At 39.6% G+C, this 27,790-nt stretch overlaps 1 protein-coding gene and 1 long non-coding RNA gene across 2 annotated transcripts in view; one reads left to right on the top strand and one right to left on the bottom strand.

The window, feature by feature from the left end:
• Positions 1-660: 660 nt before the first annotated feature.
• Positions 661-27,790, bottom strand: part of angpt1 (angiopoietin 1) — a 59,054-nt gene continuing 31,924 nt past the window's right edge. The window contains exons 6-9 of the mRNA XM_085395551.1: positions 26,025-26,126; positions 21,525-21,691; positions 6,629-6,759; positions 661-2,396 (exon numbers count right to left, since the gene is read on the bottom strand). Coding sequence (XP_085251677.1) covers positions 2,233-2,396; positions 6,629-6,759; positions 21,525-21,691; positions 26,025-26,126 — 564 coding nt within the window. The 3' untranslated portion in view covers positions 661-2,232. The remainder of the gene's footprint in view (positions 2,397-6,628; positions 6,760-21,524; positions 21,692-26,024; positions 26,127-27,790) is intronic.
• LOC146643432 (uncharacterized) lies at positions 17,969-23,486 on the top strand. Its single transcript, XR_014909243.1, has 2 exons — positions 17,969-18,490; positions 23,149-23,486. It is a non-coding gene; the product is annotated as an uncharacterized LOC146643432 (long non-coding RNA).

The following is a 27,790-nucleotide window of genomic DNA, read 5'->3' as shown; positions in this document are numbered from 1 at the left end:
TGCAGTAATTTGTTTATTCTGAGTAGGCCCAGGAATGTCAACTATGAAGAGACACTACAAGTCATGACAGCTTCGTTTGACACTTTTGGCAATCTGTCATTAATACTAGTGAGCAAGCAAAGCGAGCCACCACTCAGCACAATGCCACTCCACTGTGTGGACAGGGAGAGAGTTTTAATCTCTGCAGCATCTGGTTGGGTTCTTCATAAAAAAAGGAAGATGAAAGCACGTCTGTTTATCTACGTGATTTATCTCGTGTCTTTCTGCACCAACACATTCACTTTGCCCGGCTTACAGTACAGCATTTGTATATGAAGATTTACACTCCTGTAAAAGATCTTATCGTAAAAGGAGGCTTGTTGAAGCAAAGGAGAAATAAAAGGGAGATGTAAATGAGGGCTAAATTCTGAAGCCCCTTGTTTAAACCTTTGTCTATCATCACATCATTTTTGGATGACAAAGTCCAGCCTAAACGCACATTGAAAACATTAGTGCATCACATGCGCTTTTATTTAATCTTAGCAACACAACACTGACCACATGTTACAAAAGATGTTTAAATAAATCAGCAAATCTAGAAGTTAACGAGGTAAAAGCAAAGTTATCAAAGGCACATTTTTTCCAGGGTTATTATTTTAACTTCTATGTTTTATGCTCAGCTTTAAAAAAAACACCACTGTACCTCTGGCAGAGTGAAAACTGCAAAAAAAAGAAAGAAAAGAAAAAAGCAGGAATGCTGCTTTACATGCACACCCATTAAATTCTACAATTTTAGTATGCTAATAAACATGTCAATTGTCATTTTACAAGTTCCAGATACACTTCATCTTCTCGCCGTGTGTACCTTTAGTAAATACACCACAGTAGATTCTGTTTTTATAAGCTGGAAGTTATGAAATACATGTTCACACGGATCAGTTGGTGGAATCATTAATTTCATGCTTCATATCCAACCCAGACTCCTTCTTTTTCTCTTAAGCCGAATTGATGAGAAACAGAAACTGGCTGGATTCTGTGGCTGTGTCATGTTGATGTCTGTGGAAAATATTTTGGATGTAACTCGCCCTAATGATCTGCTCTTTGTCGAAAGTTTAGAGGTCGGAATTCGATGAAAGCTATTGGACAAAAAAAAAACAACCCCTTTCACCTCAACTCGCTCGAGACGCTAGCTTAATATAAGCATTTACACCTTTGTGAATATGAACGAATTGCTTTGTGGTATTATATACTGAATGCTATGTACAGTATATATAGTGTAAATCTGTAAGAATAACTTGTAGCAAGTGTGCAAATGTGAATGTTTTTCCCTCAGAGTCGCATATGCATTGGGATTAATGTCCTTGAATGATATTTGTCTTGTTTTTTTACAGTCAGCAAAGGTAAGGTGATCACTCATATCGTGAACTTTGGCATGTGTTAGTTGCTTCTCGGCCAAAAACACAAGGCAAATACATCTCAGTCCAGAATCTAATCCAATAATAACCTCACACGGTGAACTCTAAAAATAATCACACTCTGTCAAAAACAAGTGCATAATTGCCAGCGAATAACTGCAAGCGACCTTCCTAATTCTTACCAACTGTATATCACCACTGGAATTTCAAGGTCATCTTAAAAGTTCTTACAGTATCCATAATGCAGACAGGAATTCAGTATACACTGTACGAAAGATAGTTTCATGAGTACAGTTAGGATAACAAAAAATAATACTAAAAACACAATATGTAACACAACCGTGATACTGATGGCCTGTGTTCTGTTAGCAACATTTTAATTACAAGTTACAAAAAAAGTCACAATGCTGTCCTGCAGTTTTAGAGTCTGTGCAGCTCTGTGGTAGCTGCTTTCTATTCAAACAAACAAAAAACGTTCAAGTCCTTGACATTATTGCAACACAGGTCCAGGAAAATAAATTGAAGTGCGACATTTTGTGTGAATATTCCCTACAAGCTCACACATTTACAACGTCTTCCTCATTTGTAACATCAAACTTGTGAAATCGCTTGGGAACAGAAAATCAGTTCTGGTGCGTCGCGCCTTGATCTGCGCTCCTCCTCCTCGCGCCGGCTTTTTCAGCTCAGTGTCGGGAAAGGTTACGAAGCAACAGCGGCGCAGGCTGAAGAAAAGATTCACTGGGTGACTCCCCTGTCCAGCGAAAATGAGGTGAGACGAGAGTAGGAAATAGGAAATGTCCCTCTAATGTGTGGAAGTTGAGTTCACAAGTTCAAAAGACTAGGAGAAGTCCAGTGGGCGGATCATCATGGTTGTTGCTCGAAGTGAGTAACTGGGGCCCTTAAAGTAGTGCCACTTGATACCGTTCAGCTTCCCTATGTGTTGTCCTTGGTTAAAGTACATACCATTAAGGTTTGAAGGGCCACAGGCATCAAACCACCAACCTGGGAAAAAGACAAAAACATATACGTATTATTAACATATAATACAGACCAGAGAATTATTCCTGTATTGTTGCTGTAGTTATAAAGTTACTTCAACCGCAGGCTTTGTGCTTTGTGAAGGTTGAAAGGTTCCCATGGCCTCACCCGCAAAGGCTTGGCATAAGTTCAGACACCGTTTCCTGCTATCTGCTGAATGTGTTGCTGTCAGTGGGTTCATCAGCATGCCAGTACCTGTTGCTGAACACTTTTGGGACCTTCTTCTATTTAAAGCAGTGCATGTATGTGCTTCAGTGGGACATCAGAGCAGTGAGAGGCATGGGAAACTTTTATTCCACCCACAAGGTGACACATTTTATAATTTCTCTGAACTATATCGGTTAGATGAAGAAGGGGCCAAAACTCAGGCACCAAACTCAGGCATGTTGAGTTTTTAAGAGGGCCTCTTTTATAGTTTTATCCAGTTTCTCAAGTACATGTGAATAGCTTTCCATTTCTTCTTAAAGGCTAAAACTGTGGACCAACTGGCAAATGTCTGCCGAGGAACTTCTACATCTTTGGTAGCCTGAATCCTATTAGTAATCTTTCAGAAGTACTTTTAATCTTTAATCATATATTTAATGTCCACCTTTTAACTCATTTATTTGAATGATACGTGATATTTTCCACTGTGACAGCGCTGGTGATTTCCACCCGAAAGAGACTGGTGTCTGTGCCAAGAAGTTAGTACCAGCAGAACACTGCAAAATGGATGTGCCTAATGTTGGAACAGCCGGTGTCAGTGGTTGCTGGGACAGCTACAGCAAAAACACAAAGAAATAAAAAACAAAACAATGATTTGTTGACACAGCCCACGGATTTTGAATCCCGTGATTTTCTGCCAATAAAAATGACAATGGAATCACTTTCAAAACTAATGATATGTAACGTTCTCAAATCTGCCAGAACGTGAGCTGTTTTGTGAAAATGCACTAGCACGAGCATCCTGCTGGTGGGAAATGAAAATCAAATTTTGCCTGTTAAAGATTTGGAAACTGCAAATCATGCTTTACTTTCCTCTCACTTCCACGGCTCTAACTTATTATCTATGCAGGAATAACACAGTTAGACCCTTATAGCCCTGGCCTCTCTTCACCAAGGAGTGAATACAGAACTCAATATTAATTGATTATTAATTCTCCGTGTCACCTGTGCAGTGGGCGGAGAGTTACTACAAGCACATCTTTAAACTCCTTCTACTTTTTCAAAAACAAATTGGAAATAACATTAAAAGCATCTTAAAAACTTTATCTTTAAAACAAATCTGGGTAAGAGGTCTTTTTTATTTATTTAAAGCCTATCAGTGAAGCTTGCAATATTGTTATTCAGACAGTTTCTGCTCTTACTTTTAGACATTTGTTTCACAAGTATAATATCTCCTGGTTTGATCCTGGGAGAAGACACAAATTCCTTCGGGCTTATGTCACGAAGGGCACAAATCAAACATGCTACAGGAGCTACCTGCCCCTGTGATCCTTTGTGAATTAAGGGAAAAGCTGTACCTTTCTATCTTATTTGATGATGATATAAAATGCTGTTTATGTTATACTTTCATCCACAGAGTCTGCGCTCTTAATAATTCACTTCTTGCTTGTTTCTGTGTGTTTCACATCTATTTAATTTTGCGATTTTGAAAAACAGGAATTCATGAATTTCTGGTTTATGTCATCCTATCTGCCACTGATCAGTTCTTATATCTGAATCACTGAACACACACGGGAACACAGTCAGATATAGATGGAGGAACGGAATGTGTCAGTCACATGGTGACAAATGGCACTTCTCCCTTCTGGCGGTCCTGAATACCACAGCGCACAACAGCATGACATTTCACTGAGACCTGTCAGTAATCAGGAGCAGAGTTTTGCCCTTGTTGCTGGCACACATCACACAGATATAAGTTTCACATTGATTGCTGCTTCATCCTAGGACAAATGGCTAACCTGGCATGGAAACCAGTGCACGCCTCTTTATATTTCCACTGCTGCATATCATTTCAGGTGCAAGTGCCAGTGGGGAATCTTGTGGGAAGTGAAATTGCACCACCACAAGTGCAATTTCACTTCCCACAAGAAATTCAGTGAAGAGAAGGTTAAAGCCGGCTATTTTCTGAGCTCGAGAATAAAAAGTATAATTAAGGAAAGGGGTTGCTTAAAGTGGCAGGAAACTCATCAAGCATCTCAGTAATTCTAACAATGCATGTCCAAAATCCCCATGTAGAGAACCTGCACTGCACCAAACAAGAGCTAGAAAACAGCTTGTCCTTCAGCAATGAATGTGAGCATTTAGCAAGTAGGAGAGAGATATTTTCAACCCAGCACTTGGTGGAGAACAAAACAGAGCTGTGAAGACCAAGAAAGACTTAAACATACCCCCTCCCACACACACACACACACACACACACACACACACACACACACACACACACACACACACACACACACACACACAGATCGAAATGAAAAAGCCAGTGTTTTTAATTTTTTTACACCTAATATATCAGGACTAAACGTACTATAAAAATAACAACTGAGACAAAATTAGTCTTTAAACTGAAAAACCTGTTTTTTTTGCAACGCGTTCTGTTGAGTCTGCTTTATTTTATTGAAATTGCATTCTTTCCTCCCATAAAGCAAATGTGGACCACTTGCCATCTTTTACAGTACTTGCTGATATGCTGCAGACCACACAACCGCTGCCATACACATAAACATTTAGTGTGCACATCTCGATCCTTTGGGATTAATGATTAGTGGCCTCCCGGTTTCCAGCCCACAGCTTTTTACGAACTTGTAAAATATTTGAGGATGTTTTCCTTTGAAAAACTCTCAAGCACTGCAGTTTGTTCTCATGATGAAAGATGTCCTCCTTACTCCCGATGTCTGAGCGTCATCCCTACTGTACGCTCTGGAGCTGGGTAAATATATATATTATGTGTGTCCGTACTGTATCCTCCTCTGTATTCTTAGCACGGCACGCTGTGGTTGTCCTCATAAAGGTAACAGAGACATATTTTCCCCTTGTATATTCAAGGTACTGACGTCATTTAATGTCAGACTTGTTCTTATAAATGCAGGGAGTAAATCAAATGATATACCGCATACAGTACCACTAACTCAGCGCTGGGTTCAGCTCAGCCTCGAATCAGGCTACATGTTGTCATGCTTCTCATTTGCGGCTGGCCACAGGCGGGCCATGAATCAAGCAGAGTAGGGTGTTGATCATTGATCAATTCCAAGTTCCCTGTAATCCACTGCATTTAGAATGACCTAAGAGGTAATTCTGATCTTAAATTTGCATTTAGAAAATCCTTGATTGGTACCAGGTCAGGAATCCACAGCAACAGAGCTTCTACGAGGTGACATCAAGGGTCAGCGGGCTCCACTTACACAGCATGAGAAGCAGAGACGTTTTAAATCTCTCTGACACTTGGTGCCGCGCCCAGGGATTTTTATATTGTGCTTGTTTCCAACCTCAGTGTTACACATGTGGGAGTGGATGCAGAATATAGACTAATAGGTACAGATAGATCTTTAATTGGCCACATTTGCAGAACGAGGAGGTTTGTGATCACAGTGACCCGAGCTTATGACTGTGCAGTGAAGGTTGTGGTTATGGAATAGTTATAGTTCTGCATCACGCCCTCGTAAAAGTGCATTGTGTCCTGAGCACTGCGTAAGAAAAGCGATACTTCTACCTCTTCTACGTTATCCTTTGGGGTCTTTTTGTAATTGTTGAAATTGCGGTCGTGGTAACGTTGACATTTACAAAGCAATCTGGTGAGATGGGGAATGTGACAACATTACGAAGAACAAAGTCCGACGGAGCAAGAAACCCAAAATGATAACACAAGAGTTTTAAACAAACCCTTAGGGAAGCCAAACAATTTTGGTTATGAAAAAACAAACAGCTTTGATAGTGTGTGCCCAAACTGACCAGGACCGAGCTGTACACAAACATCGCAGACCCATTCAGCAATTAAAGAGTCAGTCATTTCTCCCAGGAGGGCCCAAAAATGAGCAGAGACACACGCGGAGCAAAGACCGGACTCATATTTTCCAGGTGACTTCAAATGAATATGTTTAAACTAGCAGCATTTTTGAGACATTAGCGATTTGATTATCTGATCGCTCTTCTTCCTGCGCTTGACTACATGTGTAACTACAATGTTACAACCACTGCGTGAATGCACTTACCACCAGTTAGCATGAGGGCGCATTTGCACATGCAGTTGTCATTGTCCATGTCCTTGGTACTGAAGTCTGCTCCGTGGATTACTAGACTGCTCTGTCTGCCTGCAGTCCCACTGTGGCTTTTCAGGAACAGCCTGAAAGACATCAGGAGGAAAAGGAGTGAGTCAGGACTCGAAAACATGTATGTGGGAGGAAGTGGGGGAGAGAAGTACGGCGAACATTGAAGGCAATAAAAGCACAGAGAAGACATAACGTGGTGCAGGAAACATCTCCTGAGAGATATTTATTTTTCAGTTGTGAGAGAGTACATGTGGAACACCTGGAACAACATTAAGAACAGGGTAGAGAGAATCTAAAATAAAGAATGAAAGACGGAGTGTATGAAAGAATTACAGACGAAAGTGTGAGTGAGACAGAATGTCTGGGAATCGCATGTCAGCCTGCAGAGCCAGTGAACGCTGATTTACACCGCAACAACAGGCTAAATCATTAAATGCAGACCTGTAACAGCTACCTGCAGTAAAAGAGGAATAAATAACCTGCTTAACAAATCATTTATCCATAGCTGGACACACAGGGAACAATCTCAATACAATATTTCTTCCCTGGCTTCTTGTGTCAGGTACATAGTCCTTGGACTTCTTCTGTTCACGATGTAGGACGATACTTTTTTGTCATGAAACCAAACATGCCTGTCAATTTTCCTACCAAGTCCAGGAAGATTTTGCAGCAGGAGTGCAGTTTTCTCATGTTATCTGTGATTTATCGTGTAAGTTCTCTTGGATTGTTTGGATACTGTGCACATGCTACTATTAGTAATATTCTTTCTGCAGGTAAAGTTTATTTTTTCAAGACTGAAAATGAGAAGATGGTTCAGTACTACCAGAATGAAATAAGAACGAAGTATTTCGCCTATAAGTACACTAGATTGGGTGGCATTGTGGAGTGGTGGTTAGCACCTCTTTGCCACAGCAATAAGACCTTTCTGTGTGCAGTTTGCATGTTCTCTCTGTGCCTGTGTGGGTTCTATCTGAGTACTCTGGCTTCTTCCCACAATCCAAAGATATGCATGGGGTTACATCGAATGGCGATCATGTAGCACCCCTACATGATCCTGATTTGGATAAGTAGAAATAAATGGATGTGCAGATAACACTTACCTGAAAACAACATTTTAGTTGTGGAATTCTTGCACAGAATTTTTAACAATAGCTACATAAAACTAGTAACTGATAATTATCAGTGTGCTTCTGAACCAATTTAGTGATTTACTTTCAGTAGTACGATTCGTAAACATCCATCTACTCATATGATGACTACTTTTTCTAGTTTATTCTGAATTAACTGCAAATGGCACATAAAGAAGGTATGATTCTACCTTTCTTGCTTTATCCCTGTAAACACAGCCATAAATGTTTCTTAATTAGCTTTTTTCTCTCTTAATTACCTAATTAAGTCTAATTTTAGCAAAGTAATAGATGTGCAAGTTTACTAAACTTCTAGTTAAGAGAAAAAAAATCAACAGAGCTTTTTCAAAACAGCCTGAGTTCATTTAGGTGCATCTATTTACTTTTTCACTAACTTTCATCTTCCCTTGCAGTGCATTAAATCCAAAGTGCATTATTTTCACTGGCGTTTAAAGCGTCTGCAATCATAAGCTTACTTAACCTTAAAAGCTTCTGCAGCTCAACGTGGCAAAGACCAAGGAACTGATCGTGGACTTCAGGAAGACCAGGAAACATTTGACCCCTGTTTCAATCCAGGGGGTCAGTGTTGACATTGTGGAGGACTATAAATACCTTGGAGTACACATTGACAATAAACTGGACTGGGCTAAAAACACCACAGCACTTTACAGGAAGGGCCAGAGTCGTCTCTATTTTTTGAGGCGACTGAGGTCCTTCAACATCTGCCAGAAAATGCTCAGGATTTTCTATGAGTCTGTTGTGGCCAGTGCGATCCTCTATGCTGTTGCATGCTGGGGGAGCAGGCTGAGGGTCGCAGATGCCAACAGACTTAATAAACTGATCCGTAAGGCCAGCAATGTTGTGGGGATGGAGCTGGACTCCCTCAAGGTGGTGTCGGAGAGGCGGATGCTGTCCAAGATAAAGACAATGTTGGATAACACCTCCCACCCACTCCATGACATGCTGGTCAGTCACAGGAGCACGACACAGGAAATCTTTCCTGCCTGTGGCCATCTCCCTGTACAACGCATCCACTTAACACACTGGTTACTGCTACAACTACACATGTTTCTTTTCCAGCTATTTATTTATGAGTGACTTATGTATGTATATATATGTATATATTGTACTATTCTTAGTTAGCGTATTGTCTGTCTTGTCTTAATGTTGGTTTATGTTGGTTTATAATGGAGCACTGTAACAAAAATAATTTCTCCCAGGGATCAATAAAGTATTCTGATTCTGATTTATACTTATCTAAGTGTATTTTAGGGATACTTTCTTGAGGCCTCTAGAGCAGAGCTTGGTAAATATCCTTTTAATTTAAGAGATGCTATTGAAATAGCATGTTGGATCCAGCTTGTTTAGGGGACTGATGAGCCATCACTAAGATGAATTCCTTCACACACTCAATGCACAGAGCACAAGCTGAAAACTAATATGAAGGTTGGAAGCAGATTTCTCCTGGGTGTGGCCCACTGTGAATTCAATCCTGGTGTGAGTGATATGTGCTGCATGGGGATATGACAATTCCTGCACCCATTGGACAGAACACGCCTTCTCTTATCCTGCCATATCGCAGATTTACTTTTTTCTCCATGGATACCTTTGTTTTTCTCACGCTCTCAGTTTCACTTTCTCCCAGCAGAAGGAATTGCACATCCAAAGATCAGGATTGCATCACCAAGCCAGTGAGGTCTCCATTATTATTATTGTTGTTATTAAGTACGGTTCACTCCCAAACAAAGTAATTGCTTGAGATTATTTTATCGACAACAGGGGAGCTTGGGCGTGTTGTGAACTTTGAGTTCACACTTTGAGTTTTCTGATGAGAAAGTAATAAATGCAAAATGTGGTAATTTATGTTTTAAGTAAACTCACCCAAAACCTTTTTGAGGCTTGTAGCTCTGAGGCATCAGGTTGTGCATCTCAAAGAACCAGACTGATAGGCTTCCCAGGAAAGAAAATCACTCAACGTGAAAGACTCCTGTATTTGGACAGCTGTGTAAACGGCCGATTTGTGCACCAGGGTAAAAAGTATGTCTGCTAGTCACAGAGGGGAATTCGCTAAGCCACTAAACCAGAAGGCACAATCCTACGACATAAGGGTGAGTCATGTTTCTAATCAGTGGCAGCAATGACCGCTGGACATGGCAAGTTTTAATAAGGACCAGTTACAATTATGCAAGCGGTAAAGTGTCTAAATGTGCAAGTTCCTGTATGGGTGTCCAAAACTTAATCAGTGACACATTGGAGTATTATCTGGTGTCTAAAAGGCAACAGATGTTTTTGGAGATATTTTCCAGGTCAAAGTAAACTCATCCCAAAGTGCTGCCTCACTTACATGTAGAATGACTTCCATCAGCTAATTCCTGATCCCGACAAATACAGCATTCAATGTCGAGGATGTGGTCTGCTAACGCTCTGATAAAGAACAGACTGTGCTTCACATTTACTCTCTCTGTTTTCTTTAGCTCTTTACGATCTGCGTTTGCCTGATGAATCGCCAAAGCAGATCTTCAAGAAGTCTTTTCGAAATGATGCTTTGACAAACTGCTCGGAGTATTCTGTGGCTGTGCTTACCAGCTATGCTGCACATTTAAAAGACCAAAATCCCCTAATAAGACTGACATCTGCAGTTTTTCCTGTCAGATTCCATTAAGCACGTAAATGGTAAGTGGGATAATCCAAAGAGGGGCCAAGTTATGAATACAAGAGGAACAGATGCCTTTCCCGAAGCCTGTTTATAATTAGACAAAGAAAAAGACCTTGGCAGATATGGCATCTTCCTGTTAATGAAATGTATCAAAGGACAGACATCTGCTCAGTCAGACTGGAAACTAAAAAGGCAATAGACGCTAATCTGATCTGGCGTTAAAGAAACTTAGTAATGCAATTCGTCAAGGTACATTAGTGAAAAAATAATTTTGGAATTATTTGGTTGTCTTAGTGACAGGAAAGGAGTTACGTGTCATCTCAGGTCTCTAACATCCACTGGAAATGCTGGGTGCTTCTGATGCTCTAAAGTTACAGTGTGTAAAATGCTGCTAGATGTCAATAGATTGCAGATTGCAGTCAACTGAGTTTTGCTTTATTACTCCTCCTAATTGAAGTGCATAATCGTAGCTATGGTAACAACTTTGGCTGCCATTCATCTGTAGTGAGTGTAGGCTGTTAGTTCACTACTTACCTCAGCAATGTGTTGTGTGTCCTGTCTATTTACTCTACAGCGTGTGGCTGTAAAATCTTCTCACTTGTAACCAATGACAGCAACACTGAGGTGAATACTGAGCTGTTGAGGAATCCTGTCAGTAAGCGCTGCTGTTAGCCTCTGTTAGCCTCTGTTAGCCAGCGTAATAAAACTTTCTTTGAAGTGTATCAAACATAGTTCGACTTGGTAACTTGGCAAATAAAGCCTTACATAATGTGAGAATGTAATCAAACTGTTTATCTGGGGGGAAATGTGACTTTTAGGACACTTAAGCGTAATATTAGCTGGCATAATGTTTGCTTTTAACCAACTGTTGCTGGAGACGGGAGGGTCGCACACAAAATCCTGTGTTATCTGCTGACAATAAGTAATTCAACATCCTGACAATATCAGGAATAAGTAAACATGTTTTGTGCATATTTTCATGTTTTAGAGCCCTGACTTTAGAAGAAGAGGCTGAAGTTGAAAGAGTGGAAGAGGATGACATTTTTTTCCAAATACTGGTCATGTTTCCTATGTGCTCTCACTCCTTTGGTGAAGGAGACCCCTTCTCAGATCATAAATGAACTTTCATATCTTGAGTCTGAAGGTGCCAACATGAAGTTCTGCTAAATAACTGCTCATCGATAACATTAACCAAGCTAAGGCCTAAGCTTAGTTTGAGATGCTGTAAAATGAGGAAAAGCTAGGCCTACTATAAATATGCTCGTAATGTGATTACTCCAGGTCAAATCGACTTTTTTAATCTTAAAAAAGAACAAAGAAAAACTGAAAGAGATGTGAAAACAGAAACTGTAATAAGAGTTTCTGAAAAAGACAGAAATATCCAAGTTCGGTGTCACAAGAAAGTCGTATTATATTAGGAAAGACACATCAAGGAGCAAATAAACCTGAATATGGAAACACAACTTAAGTAAACTGAGTTTTTATAAGTGTTATTTGGCTGAGCTGAACCCTTAAACCCTTAGATACAGATTCGGTTTCAGTCATAATGAGTCGACGCTCTAGAGTATTACAGCTGCAAACTGTGTACGTGGGAAATCATTTGTAGCGCTGTAAGGTGAGCTATCCGATGACACTAATATGTTTATCTGAGACTACTTCCAAGTGAAACTAGGTTACAGTGATTGACATTTTATCAGACTGTAACCTAAAACACAGTCATTAACATTATTAAGAAGAACAATTAAGGCCGTGCATGTTTTAGTTTTTTTTTTTTCAAGTTTAGGCTAAAATTTAGCACAAAGGCTGCATTAATTAACACAAACTCAACTTTATATGTGTAGAAATCTGTTTCATTTAAAGTAGTAAAGTGTTCATGAATGACCCCTTAAAGCTGTTTTTTCCCAGACTTAGCGGATTACAGCTGAGTACGTGGGATTCATGTGGGGTCCTAGATCTGCGAACACGTTGCCTCTTTGAACTCTTTTTTTTTTTAGCTGACATGTTCTATTTCTCAACACTCTGTGTTACTCTGAACTGGGAGAACATTTCTGTCATATTGTAACTTCATAGAAGAATTATTCTGGGAAGGTTTGGGTCAAGTCCTGAAGCAATACTTCTAATGGAATGTATGGCACACTAAAGTTCAGGGTGCTCTTTGAAGAAAATGCCAGAGATAAAGTACGGATGGTGGCTAAGCATGCTTGTTTTTTTCCCATCTACTTATAGGCGACTACCCTGTCAGCTGAGAGTCCTGCATTAGCCTCTGCGCCTTAAGCCACTGCAGAGGTTAATCACTCTGACTGAGGGCTAGCTTCCTACCACAGAGCCACAGAGGTATCTGGCTGGCTACTCTCTTGCCAATGGGTGTCATATAGCTCCACTGAGAAAATCATTCAGGCAGGCATTTGTCATAGTGCTTATAATCTGGCAATACACTTTATAATTTACATTGTTGCGTTGAGTAAGACCACTGCCATATCCATCTTATTCATGCCTGTTAAAATATGCAGACCTATTATGCTTACTGTCACACATACTGACCCTGGATTTTCTCCATCTGACCCAGAAAATTCTTAGCATTGATGGACGAAAGTACAATCAGTTTTATGTTGCATATCTGAAAGCTGTGAACCCTCGAGAATCAGAATCTATCTAACTTGAAATTTGCAGGGACGGGATTCAATTAGCTCCAATTTAAGGTATCCCTGATAATCTCAGAGTGAGTCTTGGATAAAGAAGAAGGTAATCATATTTTGCAACTCAAATCTCTGCCAATTTCTTTTGTAAATCTCCAAATGAAAAACATCTAAACGAGATCTGATTCTACAGGGACCTTAGTCATTACCATATGGAGAAATCACTGAATTTTAGGAACTTGGCTTTCTCAATGGGGAATCTGAATAAAGATGTAATGGCTCGTTAAAAAATAAACATACTGCATAAGTCTTCTAGCTGGGAGATTTTGAACACGCATACTAAAGATTTTTTCATGTAAACTTTAATTTCTGTATGTGCATATACTGAACTGATGTAAATCTTTCTATCTCAGACAATTTTGGAAACGATTGCTTTACATATCTGGATCTTCAGATGTGCATTATTATTTTAGGATGCATTAAATTCAGTGACCCACATTGCTTTCCCTGTGCTTAATGAAATAATTACATGAAACTAAAGATTACAGAGGCTCACTCAGGCTATGAAAAAAGTACTAAAGTACTGCACAAACATTTTGAACCACGTCTCATTGCTTTTTATCTTCTAGCAAAATGGGAAATTGGTGTCGTTACTGAAACATATCCAAACCTCAATATAAATATAATCTAAGTAGAAGAAAGAATCAAAGTTTGTATAATTCTCAAAAAGGTTGAAAGTCAGTTAATGTCTTACACAGCCTGAACTCTCTTATGTAAGCTTTATTAAAATTTCTTCAAGTAGTCTTCGGGAATAGCTCTCCAGGTTTCTTGAAGGACATTCAAAGCTCTTTTTTGGATGTTGGCTGCCTTCACTCTTTCAACATCCCACACTGCTACATTAATGTTAGGCCCAGGCTTTGGGGAGGCCAGTGCAGGAATGATGGCGTTCCTTCATATGTTTTTCTATCAAGGTATGCTTTTATACTGGCAGTGTTTTTGGGACCAGGGTAAAAATAAAGCTGTTGCCAATCAGACGCTTCCCAGATATTATTGAATTCTGGATCAAAATCTGATGGTACTTCTTTGCATTCATAATTCCATCAGTTTTGGCAAGATTCCCAACAGCACAGATGCAAATGCAACCCCAAACCATGACAGAGCTGCCACCATGTTTTACAGAAGACCTCACTGGTGTATTCTCCTGACTTCCTCTGTACTTACTGACAATGATTTGAGCCAAAGGTTTCAAAATATCATCACTCCATAAGAAATGTTGCCACTGATTTTCAGTGTAGTTTTTTTTTTTTTATTTGGCATACATCAGGCTTTTCTCTTTATTTCCTCTTGCCTTAAGAATGGCTGTTTAAAAGCTCTCATTTAAGGAAATCTCCTGGGACAACTATGATCTTTATTTAGTTCAGTGAAACTATAATCCTCCAAGAATCAGACTGACAAAAAAAACCATATACTTATACCCATTGTGAAAATATGATTGTGGGCTATTCTTGTGAGTGTCCAGTGCAGTTTACTTTCTGTGTATATCCTGTATTTGTCAGTTTTCTGTGTTATTCCTTTGTTCCTGCTAATTGTGTTCACAGCTCTCCTGCAACTTTTTCTACCTTCTTATTTATTCTTTTGCTGGCTAGGATTCATGATAATAATGGTGATTTATTAATTTACAAAGAAAACCTTTTATAAAAGCATCATAAAACAACAGCAAATGTCATTCTGTAGATCCCCCCTCCCCCTTTAAATCTTTGTTGTTTTTGTTTATTCCATTTACGTTTCACAGTTAGTCATTTTTAATTCTTTTTTGCATTACTTTGCTATTTAACTTTCATTTTCATACTGAACAACCATGTTTTCTGGTCTCTTCTATTAATATTGACAATGCAGAGCCATTCAATGAAACAACAAAACTTTGACAAATGACAGTAATTAACTGATTGTGTTCATCTGACGGCTATAGTTAGAACAATATTTGGAGGTCATGAAATGATTTGACCATTTTCTTTTCTGCAACCCATGCTGTGGCACACCAAGCAGATTAGATATGATGATAGGGAACTTTTTTCAGCTGTTTATAAGGAAAGTAACCTCTGCAATTATGGTGGCTTGAGTCACAATGAAGCAAAAAACCAAAATAGACCTATAGAGTTTTCCACTGAACCACAATTCAAGCTTATACGATTGTGAAATGAGCTCACTTTACAATCATGTAACTTTGTGGTTCAGAAGCAAACTCCATAGGTCCAGTGAAATGAAATACCTGTCAAAGTGTTAAGATGTGCACATTCATGATTAAGACAACCTTGCTGATGTCGGCGTTCTCCCTGCAGATACTGTGTAGATTTCTGTCTTTTTTCATGAGCTGTTTCTGCATTGATGCAGTTCTCCTGCTCTCGCCATATTATCGCTTGTGATTTATGGGAGAAACAACGTTTTGAGGGCATGACTGCTTAATATGGCCTTCAGTGCACTCAAGAATACATGCAAACAGTGCACTCATCTACAATCTTATTAGGTACACCTTGCTAGTACTGGATTGGACCTCCTTTCTTCCTCAGAAGTGCTTCAATTCTTCATTGCGTAGCTTCAACAAGGTGCTGGGAACACTCAGTGATTTCCACATGATAGCATCACACAGTTGCTGCAGATTTCTCAGCTAAGCATCTATAATATGAATCGTCTGTTCCAACACATTCCAGTTTGCACTACTGGACTGAAACCTAATGAACTAAGTACATTTATTGTCAAGTTCAAGAAACCAGTTTGAGATAATCAACTTTGTGACATGGGATGATATTCTTCTGGAAGCAGTACACTGTAGCCATAAAAGGATGAACATGGTCAGCAACAAGACTTAGATAGGCTATGGTGTTTAAACAATGTACACCATCAGCCTGAACCGCTGGTACAAGGCAGAGTGGATTGATGCTTTCAGGTTGTTTAACCAGTCAATCTGAACATCTGAAACCTTAGACCAATTTTGGTCTAAGGTGAACTGTAGCCTCAGTTTACTGTTCTTAGCAGACAGAATTGGCATCCGGTGTGATGTTCTGCTGCTGTAGCCCATCTGCTTCAAGGCTCAATGTGTTGTGGTTCCAGGGATGTCTTTTTGCATACTTTGGCTGTAACAAATGGCTTGTTGAGTTTCTGCTGCCTTCCTACCAGCTTGATGCAGTCTGGCCATTCTCCTCTGACCTCTGACATCAACATGGAATATTTTGTCATTTTCAAACCATTCTCTGTAAACCCTAGAGATGGTTGTGTGGGAAAATTCCAGTAGATGAGTAAGGATGAGTGAATAAACCAGCCTGTCTGGCACCAATAACCATACCACGTTCAAAGTCATTTTAATCACCTTTCTTCTCTGTTGTGATACTCGGTTTGAACTTCAGTAGGTTGTCTTGACTATGCCCGCATGCATAAATATTTTGAGCAGCTGTCATGTGATTGGCTGATTTGAAAAAACCCCCCCCAAACAAATCAGGTCAGTTTAAAGGTAAATACTTTGAGTCTGTGTTTTAACGTCCAGTACCAGCATTTGACATTTGACAAATCAATTACCCAAATTATCTGAATCATCTGACTATTACTAATGCGCTGTTTTAACAGTTTTATTGTAGTGGGCAAACCCCACAAGAATCCGATGACCGAGGAAAGATAAATAGCAGGTCCAAATTTTTACAGCACTTGTAATAAATGTGACATTTATGCTGTGTACACGATTTCATCTGCAAAGGATTAGGACCCAATATTTCACAAAGAAATAATTGCACACCTCCCTCCCTCTCAACAAGTTGAGTGGTTTGTGCTTCACAGTATACGTAGATGAAACAAGACGCTGGCAGCAGGACAAGCATTTCCTGGCGAGCAATTCTCAGTATTGTTTATGATAAATGGTGAGTCGTGCGCAATGGTGGACCTAGATTATAATTCTGCCTTCTTTCCAAGTGGTGCTTGTGTTCACAGCCTTGCTTTCTTTAGTGCTTAGAGAGTGCATGCTCGTGAAAGAAAGAAAGCAAGAAACACGCTGACTGACTGTACAGTATAAGGTCTTTATAAATGTTTGTCTGACTAGTGCTGGCGCAGTCAGTATTCCAGTAAATTGCCTCAGATGAAAGAAAATATTTTAAAACCAGCTAGAACACAGGCCCTATCACTTGCTATCGCTTTTAAAGTTTTAAAGCAACATAAATGCAGTCTGGCGAACTTTCTGGCAAACTTGCAGATTCTTTTACATTTAAGAGGAAGTAGGTGCCAAAGCAGAAGAAAAAAAGCCCAAAACAGAATGTGGCAATACCGGTTTGTTTGGGACTGGCCATCTGGTTTGTTTTGGCCCATGTTTCAGATCAGCAATGAGTGATTATCATACCACAACTATTTTCCGAGAACATATCTATTTAAAGAGATCTGCATGTCTCCTTAGCAGTATGAAACTGAGTTGAAAACAGCCTGGATTGGCTGGGGATGCCCTTTGCCTGCTGCTGTGTGACAAAAACAACAGTTTTTACATAAAAATGTAAGAAATCACTGTTAAATCATGTGTGAAAAAAAGCAAACGGAATTAGGGTGTTAAAAAATAAATGCATTTGTTTCTGTAAAAATGAGTGTGAATGAAATGCATGTAAATGTGTAGGATGGTGTTTAGCTTTTGAACACTTTCATAAAGTTCTTACTTTTACAATAAAGTACATATTGATCAATACGTTTGGCCTGCACTTCACATATCTGTGAACCACAGCCAAGAAATAAAGACCGAAAGCAACAAGGGATGGAGTTTCATTCGGCCCTCACATTTTGAGTGCTCAAAACTTCAACTCATAACAAAAAAAAGACAACTTGATCTCTTCCGCCTAAATGAAATCCATTCTCCAGACCCTTAGAGAAAACACACAGCCCACTCCAGGTACAAGCTTCTCAACACAGAAAATTTGTAAAGTGAAACCCCTGTCGTCGCAGGACTATTCTGAAAATTAGATATGGCAAAAGGCCTACCGGCCTTGCTGCTGCAGGGAAACGCTTGAAGCTTGTATTCTTTGATGGAGCTCTGGACCGATTGTGGTAAAGGCTTTCAACTAGAGATGGACCGATCCGATATTACGTATCGGTATCGGTCCGATACTGACCTAAATTACTGGATCGGATATCGGAGAAAAATAAAAAATGTAATCCGATCCATTAAATATCACGAAAGCACCTCACAAAACTTGCAACACGCCGTAACTCACCTCAGAACGTTAGCATGTCGGAGCAGTATGCATCACGTGATAGAGCGGCTGTGGCATGCGGGACCTGTGGTCTGGATAGCATTTGGAGCTTCGCTAGCAACCTGGCATTTCATCTCCGACAAAGTTATCCCCGAGAGAAGTAAAGCAAGTGTGTAAGTCCATCTCTGAATGTTTGTAGAGCATTCCTGCGTTAAGCTTAACGAGCGACTGCCTCTCGCTCTCCGGCTGCTACTTCAATCGTGAAACTGCTTAAATGATCAGCTGATCGGCTTTTCTGTCGCGAGTCCGTCTTTGTTTTTGGCCCACTTTGCACCAGAAAGAGGAAACCAGCGGCTGAACAACAGCAGCACGTTTAAGCTTGATCAGCTGTTGTTAGAATTTATTTAATATTACTTTCTACTCGAGGATCTTTTTCTACGTAGCTGACGGCTGGTAACTGTGCAGGGGCGGATCTAGCAAAGTTTAGCCAGGGGGGCCGATAGGGCATGAACAGGGAAAAGGGGGCACAAAGACATACTTTTCTTTCTTATTCTCATTTAAAATGTCTAGCTTTTAATAAATAATTATCCGAATCTTACACCCAAAGTTTTAATTTGATGTAAAATGAATAGAAGTCAATTACTGTATATAGTGACTATTAAGTCTAATATATATACCCTAGTAAGCTATAGTACTTTTTCCTTTGGGAAGGTACCATCTGTGCAGTCTGCAATTTTGTTGAAGAAAGATGTTGAATCTATTTAATATTTCTTGAAAAATAATTGATTTCTGTGCATTTTTTTTCACACTGCATCAAATTAAGGTTGATTACGTCGATTAAGCATCATGAGGTGGAGCGTGAGGGGTGGTTCCCTATTTTTTATTTATTTATTTTTGTTGTTGCTGGGAGTTGGAACCCTATTAGTTAGGTTGCTTAATATTTACGCTAAGTACTCTTTAAAATACCAGAATAGGGAGGATGGTGTAGGTTTAAGTTTATTAGATTGATCAGTATTGCTGAACTATGAAATATTTTTTTTGTATACAGGTATAACAGAATAGCTTTAGTGTAGTTGTTGTTTTAAACTTGAGTATGAACTTGCAGACTTGCAAAATGCAGCAAGATATTTTAAAAAACAGTTTTGTTGATTAAAAAACACTATATCGGATTCATATCGGTATCGGCAGATATCCAAATTTATGATATCGGTATCGGACATAAAAAAGTGGTATCGTGCCATCTCTACTTTCAACCACAGAATCTTGTTCCTTAGTTCATCATTCAAAGATGAACAAAAGTCACTTTGAAACTAAAAGGACTTCTTATCACAGAGAACCAGCCATCCAGTGAATTGGAGATGTCAGACCTTCGCCTATAAAGCCAGCAATTGCTTGGAGCTCTGGAATTTGCATCAGTTTTCCACATCTAAGTGGGCCAAGCATCTGCCATAGTTTGAGGCCTGTTATCATTAACCCCCTCAAAAGAAAACAGAAACCTTTGCCCTGCAACACGCAAGGACAAAGCATCCATCAAATCAAAGTACAGTTTGCAATGAAGAGACGATGACAAGCAATACATTTGGGCTGGAAGGAATTTGCTAAGAGACAAACCTGACCACAGACTTATATAACAGGAAAGACATGATTGAGGTGTCTGGAAAGCTCGGTTACAATTCATGGTTATAATCTTAACACTTTTGAACATTTTTTCTTACCGCTAAAGTATAATTTTCCGGTGTAATTTTTTTTTCCTTGCTTCATTTCAGATATATGCTATAGATACAGTCTTAGAATGTCCAGACGTGCAATGATGTAGGCACGAAAAGGTGAAGAGAACACCAAATCTTTGTCCACACCCTGAGAAGTCCGTGGCTCAGGAGGCAGGTTGATCCCAGACTTCTTCAGCCTGCAAGTCTTAGTACCCTTGGGCAAAATCCCGAACGCACATTAAACACCCCATTGTCTTGTGTGATAGTTGAGTTATGAAAGCACTTTACTGTTTACACAACAGCCGTTTCAATCATTCATTTCACGGCTGTCTGATGGAACAAATATACTTCGCTCTTAATCAATTCTGTCCACACAGGCTGTGTAATAGCTTTCATTTGACTCACTCTGTGTATGTAACCGTGACTCAAAACATATTTTTATGCTTTAAGACTGTTTGCTTCCATATTACGTGAATAATTTTGATTGTTTGTTGGGCTTTGAACACTGCCAAAACTTGACTGACACTCTGCTGTGTTTGGACTGAACTGTGTCAACATTGTGCAAAAGCCTAGAACTATGGCAGGCTTTGAAGCTGTAATGAGACACAGCAGTGCATTGGGCAAAGCGCTAGTGGCATCATGCTAACACGTGAACAGTGACAAAGCTAACAGGCTAATCTTCACCATGCTGGCATACTAATATTTGCTAATTGCTACTAAACACGAAGTACGAGTGTTTGGAATAGCATTGGTTCTGGTGGTATTTGTTCTAAGCTAAAGAGTTGGCCTGAAAGTGTTGCCACACTGAAGGTGAAGTGTGTGTGAAGAGAGATTTTAATGTTAAACTGCCTTTTAGCTGACAGTCACGCTTTTAAGGCCGGGCCGCTAATCATGCGCAGTTCTAACATCACTCGGGCTTCATTCATTAGCTTTGTGTTAGCATTCTCCCTTTAAATAAGCTACATTTGATGTCAAGGCAACAAGACATCAAGACAAGATGTTTCTTTTTGTCTTGATGTCTATAAACACTTTAGTGATCAGTTTATGCCTTCGATCACTCGTTTTGTGTCATATTCAGTAAAACATGAAGTCTATTTTGCAAATTGTAGTCATACCATGCGATTCAAAGTCAAACAACCCTCCTTGTCTCATGCGTTTGTTTGCAACCAAGATGGCAATTGCAGAAACTTTCCACTTGAGTCTTCAATATGGGACTTCAGAAACCAGTAGGTAACCTCACAGAAGCTTCGACCATCTTTTAAAGAGCTTATGGTGCAGATGTTAGCACAGACTGAGTGTTGTGTTGCAGTATAATACAGTTGTTTCTGTTTTGGATGCAATTTGCACTTTACCATCATGCTATGTCCTTTTGTGCAATAAAATATGACTACAATAATGTGTTACTTTGTAGCTGGCTACATCCAACACTGGTAACATGGCAATAATAAGCAAATACTGGCCTGAAAACACAACAATCCCCCACTTTGTCTGCTATTACCTGTAGTTTTGCTTCTCACTGCCTATTTGGAAGCGATCGTACAGTGAAAAGGCTTGGAGCCCGTCCCAGTCGGTCAGCTCTACACGGAGGGCATACTGCCTCTGGTTTGTCAGCTGGTAAACGTACTCATTTCCCAACCAATGCTCTGCAGACAGGGTCCCAAAACCCTGCAATGGAAAAGAAAAATTCAATAATCAGCATGTAAATACCACTGACAATACTTTTTGTAAAGCATAAACTTGAGATTATTCATTGCTCATCTCATCACTTTTCCCTTGGATGATAACATCTTCACACTAGAGGATTATGGCATGAATGGGAAAGAATTTTCTAATTTACTTTTTCCTTTTTATCAATCAGCAATTAGATCAGAACAAACCGTCTCTGATAATAAATGCTGTGGTTGTTTATCCACCAGCAGAAATGTTCTTGTACTGCTGTAGCATCCTACCTCAAATAGATAAGACTTCCATTACATATTAGACATATTTACATGTTTCTTGAGCATGCTTTTGGCCCAGTCTTTAACTTGGATGGACTTACCTATCTATAAAATTACAAAAATCGATACCAGCTGAATTAGAAGCACACCTTTTTTCCATTTCTGTCTTCCACTAAAGTCACACATGTTTAAGTCATTATTACTTAAAGAATTCGTTCCCAAAACATACACCGCATGCATGGACACTCCTTCAAACAAACTCCAAAGTTTGTATTTGATCACAGTGGCTCCCGGTCACAGGCAAAGTGCTTCTGACAGCAGCGAGAGCAGTGGATTACAGAGGGGGGAATATCACTAAGCAAGATGACATTACAGGTCTGACAGGACAGTCAAGGCTGCTCCGTTAAAGATTGTAAAACAGAGGGGCTGAAATTGTCAAAGCGGTAAAGTCAGAAAGAAGTTGTGTTTGTGCTCTGAGTGTGTAGTGACAAAGAATAGCAACGAGGGAACACAAATACGGGGCATTCCTATGGCCTTAGCCATGTCCTGCTGAGTGGGTGGAAGAGAAAAAGGCTGGGGCCCATTACCACTTTCTCTCTTTTTCTCTCTGTCGCTACAATTGATCTTGCTCCTGATGAGATGTTCCCATCTAAAAGGCTTTAAGTTTGATCCAATGCCTCCTACTGTGACCACAGTTTATCTCAAAAATTCTTGCTTGGAAGAGGCTGCATGTGGGGATCTTTTGACAGTTTTCCCTCATATAATTCTGAAGCTCTGTGATTCTTCACACGCAAACCTGATCTACATCACTCAGCCCACAAAAAGATGAGGAGATGGTTAGTCATATTGTTGGACTGAGCGCTCGGTTTGCATGTCAGTTACACTTTCAAAATGTCCTGTTAAAAAGGAAATGTGTATGTTGAGCACTCATATCTCATATGTAGATCTCATATCTCTTACTGACTTACTTGTTCCCAACCTTTGTTTTTTTTTTTGGTTGTCAGGGGAGCTTTAGTCATTTATTAGCACCACCCATCCTATCACTTATACACCATACAGCCAAAAAAAAAATAAAAAAATAAAAAAATCACACACTAATATTTTATTGGACCGCCTTTAGCTTTGATGACGGCACCATGGCGATCCTTCAATAAACTTATACAAATTCTTTTTTTTGCCCAGATCTTGTCCCGATGATGGGAGGGTTGAACATCCAAATGAAGTCTTCTCCAGCACATCCCAAAGCTTCTCAGTGGGGTTAAAATCTGGACTGTGGAGGCCAATCCATGTGTGAAAATGATGTCTCATGCTCCTTGAGCCATACTTTCACCGTTTGATCCTGATGAAGCGTGGCGTTGTCATGTCGGAATAAGCCGGTGCCATCAACGAAAGAAAAAAAAAATCAGCTGATGGGAAAACCTGGTCATTCAATATATTCAAGTAGACAGCTGACTGTATTATCTGGGAACATAACATTGATGAACCTAGACCCGGCCAAATAAAGAAACCGCAGATCACAACACTGCCTCTGCAGGCTCGTTTGTAGGCACCAACATTTATCTGCTGCTCTTCTTAACATGTTCCAGCCATCACTTTGGAATGAGTAAATCTAGACTCTCCGAAAGTTGATTCTATTCATCTGGACTCAGCGTTTTCTGTGGAAGACACGTTTCATCACTCCTCCAAGTGACTTCTTCAGTCTCAGCTGACTGCAGGTTTCCCTAATCTTATAAACCGTACATTTGTATAAGATTATAAGATTATAACTTTGGGGAAACCTGCAGTCATCTAAGACTGAAGAACTTACCTGGATGATTGAGCATGCATCAAGATGTAAATCTAGACTCAGACCATATGATCTTTTTCCATTGCTCCAGAGTCAAATCTTTATGCCTTGTAGCAACTTAAAGCCTTTTTTTATTAGCCTCACAGATAAGTGATATTCCTAAGGTTACATAGTTTTTTTGTTCCAATTCCTTGACTTCTCTTCACATCGTCTGTGTGGAAATGCTCCCAGTTTCACTGCTAAACATACTGTTGATTATTTTACTATTTGATTTCACCACTCCAATCATACAAGACTTTTTTTCCAACTACATTTCTTTCTCATTCCAGATTTGAATAACATGTTGGGCAGTTCCAAACCCGATTCGCTTCAATAATCTCCTCAGTTGTTTTCGTTGATTGAAGCAGGCCAATAACTTGATCCTTCTGAAATGGCCTTTCGCATCAGTTAGGATTAAATAATCTGTTGCCAGCCAAAACAATTAATATCTGAAGTTATTGTGCAATAGGAAGGCTCTTAACTATTTGCTTAGTTAAATCCAGGGTTTTTTAAAGTCATGTAGTGTATGCACATTGATGGGTATTTTTAAAGGTTTTTTTTGTTTCAAATGTTTATCTACAGCTTTTAGCTATATATATATATATATATATATATATATATATATATATATATATATATATTTTTTTTTTTAAACTACTTAAGCTCAATAATTCAACTGTTTTTGCATTAGCTGAAGGTCCAAGGAGCCAGTTTTCAAGTACTATCTAGTACTACAACAAACACATTTTAAATGCTTGCTTTCTTGCTGACATTGATCCCCCTTAAACACATGGCATGATATTAATACATTAGAAGTGACTCAGACTGATGGGCAGCTGAGCAGTTACTGTAAATAAAGGTGTTACCTGATAATGCACTTACATGCATGATCTTCAGATCATATTTTAATGCACACGCCACATTCCTCTGTGGTCTCACAAAGAAACTGAGTCTGAGGTTTTGCTGAAATATTAACAGATCTTCTAAATACAATAAATGTGTAAGTACAAGACTTGGGAGACCAAGAATGTGAAAATTGATAACACAATAAAACACTTGTTGATGACTTCTAAACTTTTCAAGGAGACTCTAAGCTGTTAATTAGCCGCGTAAATGTCAGCCAAGTCCTGCGAATGCACTCCGTGCACTTCCTCTGTGCACCTGTTCAAGGCAGGCAGGTTTCCACTGGGGTTTTTTTTATTTTCTTTTTTATCATTTTATATCTTTCTGTTACCGTTTACGCTGCTGACCTTTCACCTTTTTATTTGACCTCAAAAGAGTGAGATTGAGGTCGCTTTGAATGAGAGATTTCTGCCTTATTCCAATATTGCTTTTGTTGATTTTTGTTCAGGCTCTTTCAATAAAAACGCCAACATGAAGATTTCTCATTGAAAAACTGCTGTGGGTTTATATCTGGTCCAGTGTGCAAATTCTCTGCTTTGTAATTCCCCAAATGGCTTTATCTTTTCCCACTTACTGATAAATTGTACAACAAGAGCAGCTGAGAGATGAGGTAAAAACTCAAGTAGAAACAGATTATACGGGGAAAGAGGAAACATTAACTGAAAGCAAGTGCAAGGTATACACAGGCAGCTACTATAGCAAACACTAGCAATTCAACAGGCAGAAAAAATAAATCCAAGTTACCATCTAAACACAGCCTAGGTAGGAAATGTTAACACCCTCAATGCAAATATGCACAGCTTTATCCTTGATGACAAACACCTGGCCCAGCTCGACTGAGACTAAACAAATGCTTTGTTTTCAGATTTAGGTAGTAATTTCCTGTTGGAGAAGAGGAAGAATAACAGCAGTGAAGCCTCGGCTAAGGAGCAGTGCAAGTCTCAGACACCCTAGACAATTTTGCTAATACAAAAACGACAGGGGAGATATTGCCGAAGAGGAATGACATCTGGCCGAAGCGTTCCAAATGGTCTTGGATCAGTGCATCCCGACTCTCATGTTTTCATCATGTTCAGTAAAGGCCAAAGTGTGCACGATATTTTTCATCATCACACAGTGGAAGCGTATTTTTTTGAAACAGGAGGTCTCGCTCATCGTACGGTTTCGTAATTTATGCTTAATGGATACAGATGAGCGCGCTCACTCAGTTTCTGGGTGTGTATTCACTTACTGTCTCGTGTTTAAAGAACAAACATTATCCTCTCGTTTTTAATGGATATGAATGAGTGCATGGATGGAGAAGTGCGTGCACGTATTTGTCTTGTCTCACCATCTTGTACTCCTTCCATGTTCTCTGGAAGTCCACGCTGCCATCTTCTCTGCGCTGGATGACTGTCCATCCGCCACCGGCTGTTTCCATTCTGCAGTAGACCTATGCAATGTTAAAAGGACAGAAAGGGAGGGTTGGAAAGTACTGTGTATGAAGGTGATAGAACACTGATAACACCCATAGGTCTTTGCATAGCCTGAAGATGTAACGTAACTACCAAACTAATGAATTCAACATTCAACATTTCAACTCTCAGCGGCATTTACAAACAGAGCAGGGTCACTTGGACAATTATTTGGTTCTAGACACTCCTTTCTCTTGCTTTCTCGATGAATCATCTTTGGGAATGCAATGTATCTAGGTCCTCTTCAAACTCAATCAGCGTCTCCTTATCCCTCAACAGCTCCCTCGAGATGTTCCTCATCAGTGGTCCTTGTTTCTGCAAAATCAAAGTGGAGGTCCAGGATGGACACATACCAGCAGACACCTGGGTGTAATGTGGCCCTTAACCCTTAACCTCAGTGTGTGTAAGCTGATAATGCAGTACTGGCACTCTATCTGCAGTGTTACTCTTTGTTTTGAGGCGGATACCCCGGGGTTTAGCGGAGAAGGTCTCTCACCTCAGCCAGACCACACAGCTGAACACACATGAACAAAGCCTGGGTATAATTAAAGCGGTAGCCCAGACAGAACCCTTCTTTTTAAGACTAGCTCTTCATGCATGCCAAACACACACACACATGCTATGACCATCCACTTTACAACCATCGCTAAAAGTATAGAATAGTATAAAATAATGTTTTTTTTAAATTAACTTAAATTTTTTCGATCTTTTATGCATAGCAAGTAACACACACAAAATAATTTTCAGTGCTGACATGAAGAACCCAGGCTAAAGACAGGTAGGCTAGCTATATTTCCTCAGCAGCTAGTTTTCCTATATAGCTCATTCTAAAAAGATAACTGTCTCGCCCTGTGGCAGCTGGGATAAGATCCAGCCCCGCTGCGACCCTGAACTGGATAAGCGGAAGGAAATGGATTGATAGATGTAAAAAAACAGACTTTTCAAACTTGGTTTGTTTGAACAAAATTAGCAGATCTCTCAGTAATACACCATGGAAGTCGACAGGACATCTTCCAGCCAAAAAGACGTCAGACGCTTCTATGGGAGCTATCCACCCAGAGGCTTGAAGCTTAGATAGCCTACTGTTTAACAAATATCCTCCATAGTTTCCTCATCTTTCGTGGAGACTGGAATAATAAACAACAGCTCAAGTAACATTATACATTAAAATGCTGTGTGAATTTAAATTTCAAAAGGAGATTAGCCAAACAGCTATGAACAGAAATTCGCACACAAACTCCCTAAGTCATGAAATCATCGCTCTCATCAATCAGAGAACGTAGCCAAGTTGGCCAAGGGCTCGCTCAAAGGGAAAAGCTGGGTTTCTCTCTTAGATTAGTTATATTTGGTGCCATAACAGATAAATACACTTCAGTTAAATTCAATAGCGTAGATGTGAAATACATACACACACATACCTTTGTCACCATGCTCAGCAGTGTGGTGTCCTGTTTCGCACCTAACCTCCCTAGCAAACTCCTGAACTCTCAGAGCTGCCAAATGTATTTTTAGCTTTCAATATTTCCGCAGCAGCTAGCACTCATCATTGACACTCATCATTGGCTAATATCCCACGGGTTGGTTTTAGCTCATGCAGAGAAAGCGGAGTCCAATATTTTTAAAAAACCAAGTCAAACCCTGT

Source organism: Rhamphochromis longiceps, linkage group LG22 (genome assembly GCF_057381845.1).
Source record: "Rhamphochromis longiceps isolate RC_006_pf linkage group LG22, R_longiceps_female_GT1.1, whole genome shotgun sequence".
NCBI classification, from domain to species: Eukaryota; Metazoa; Chordata; class Actinopteri; order Cichliformes; family Cichlidae; genus Rhamphochromis; species Rhamphochromis longiceps.
Note: the sequence above shows the minus strand (reverse complement) of the source record. Positions and strands in the feature narration are given on the sequence as shown.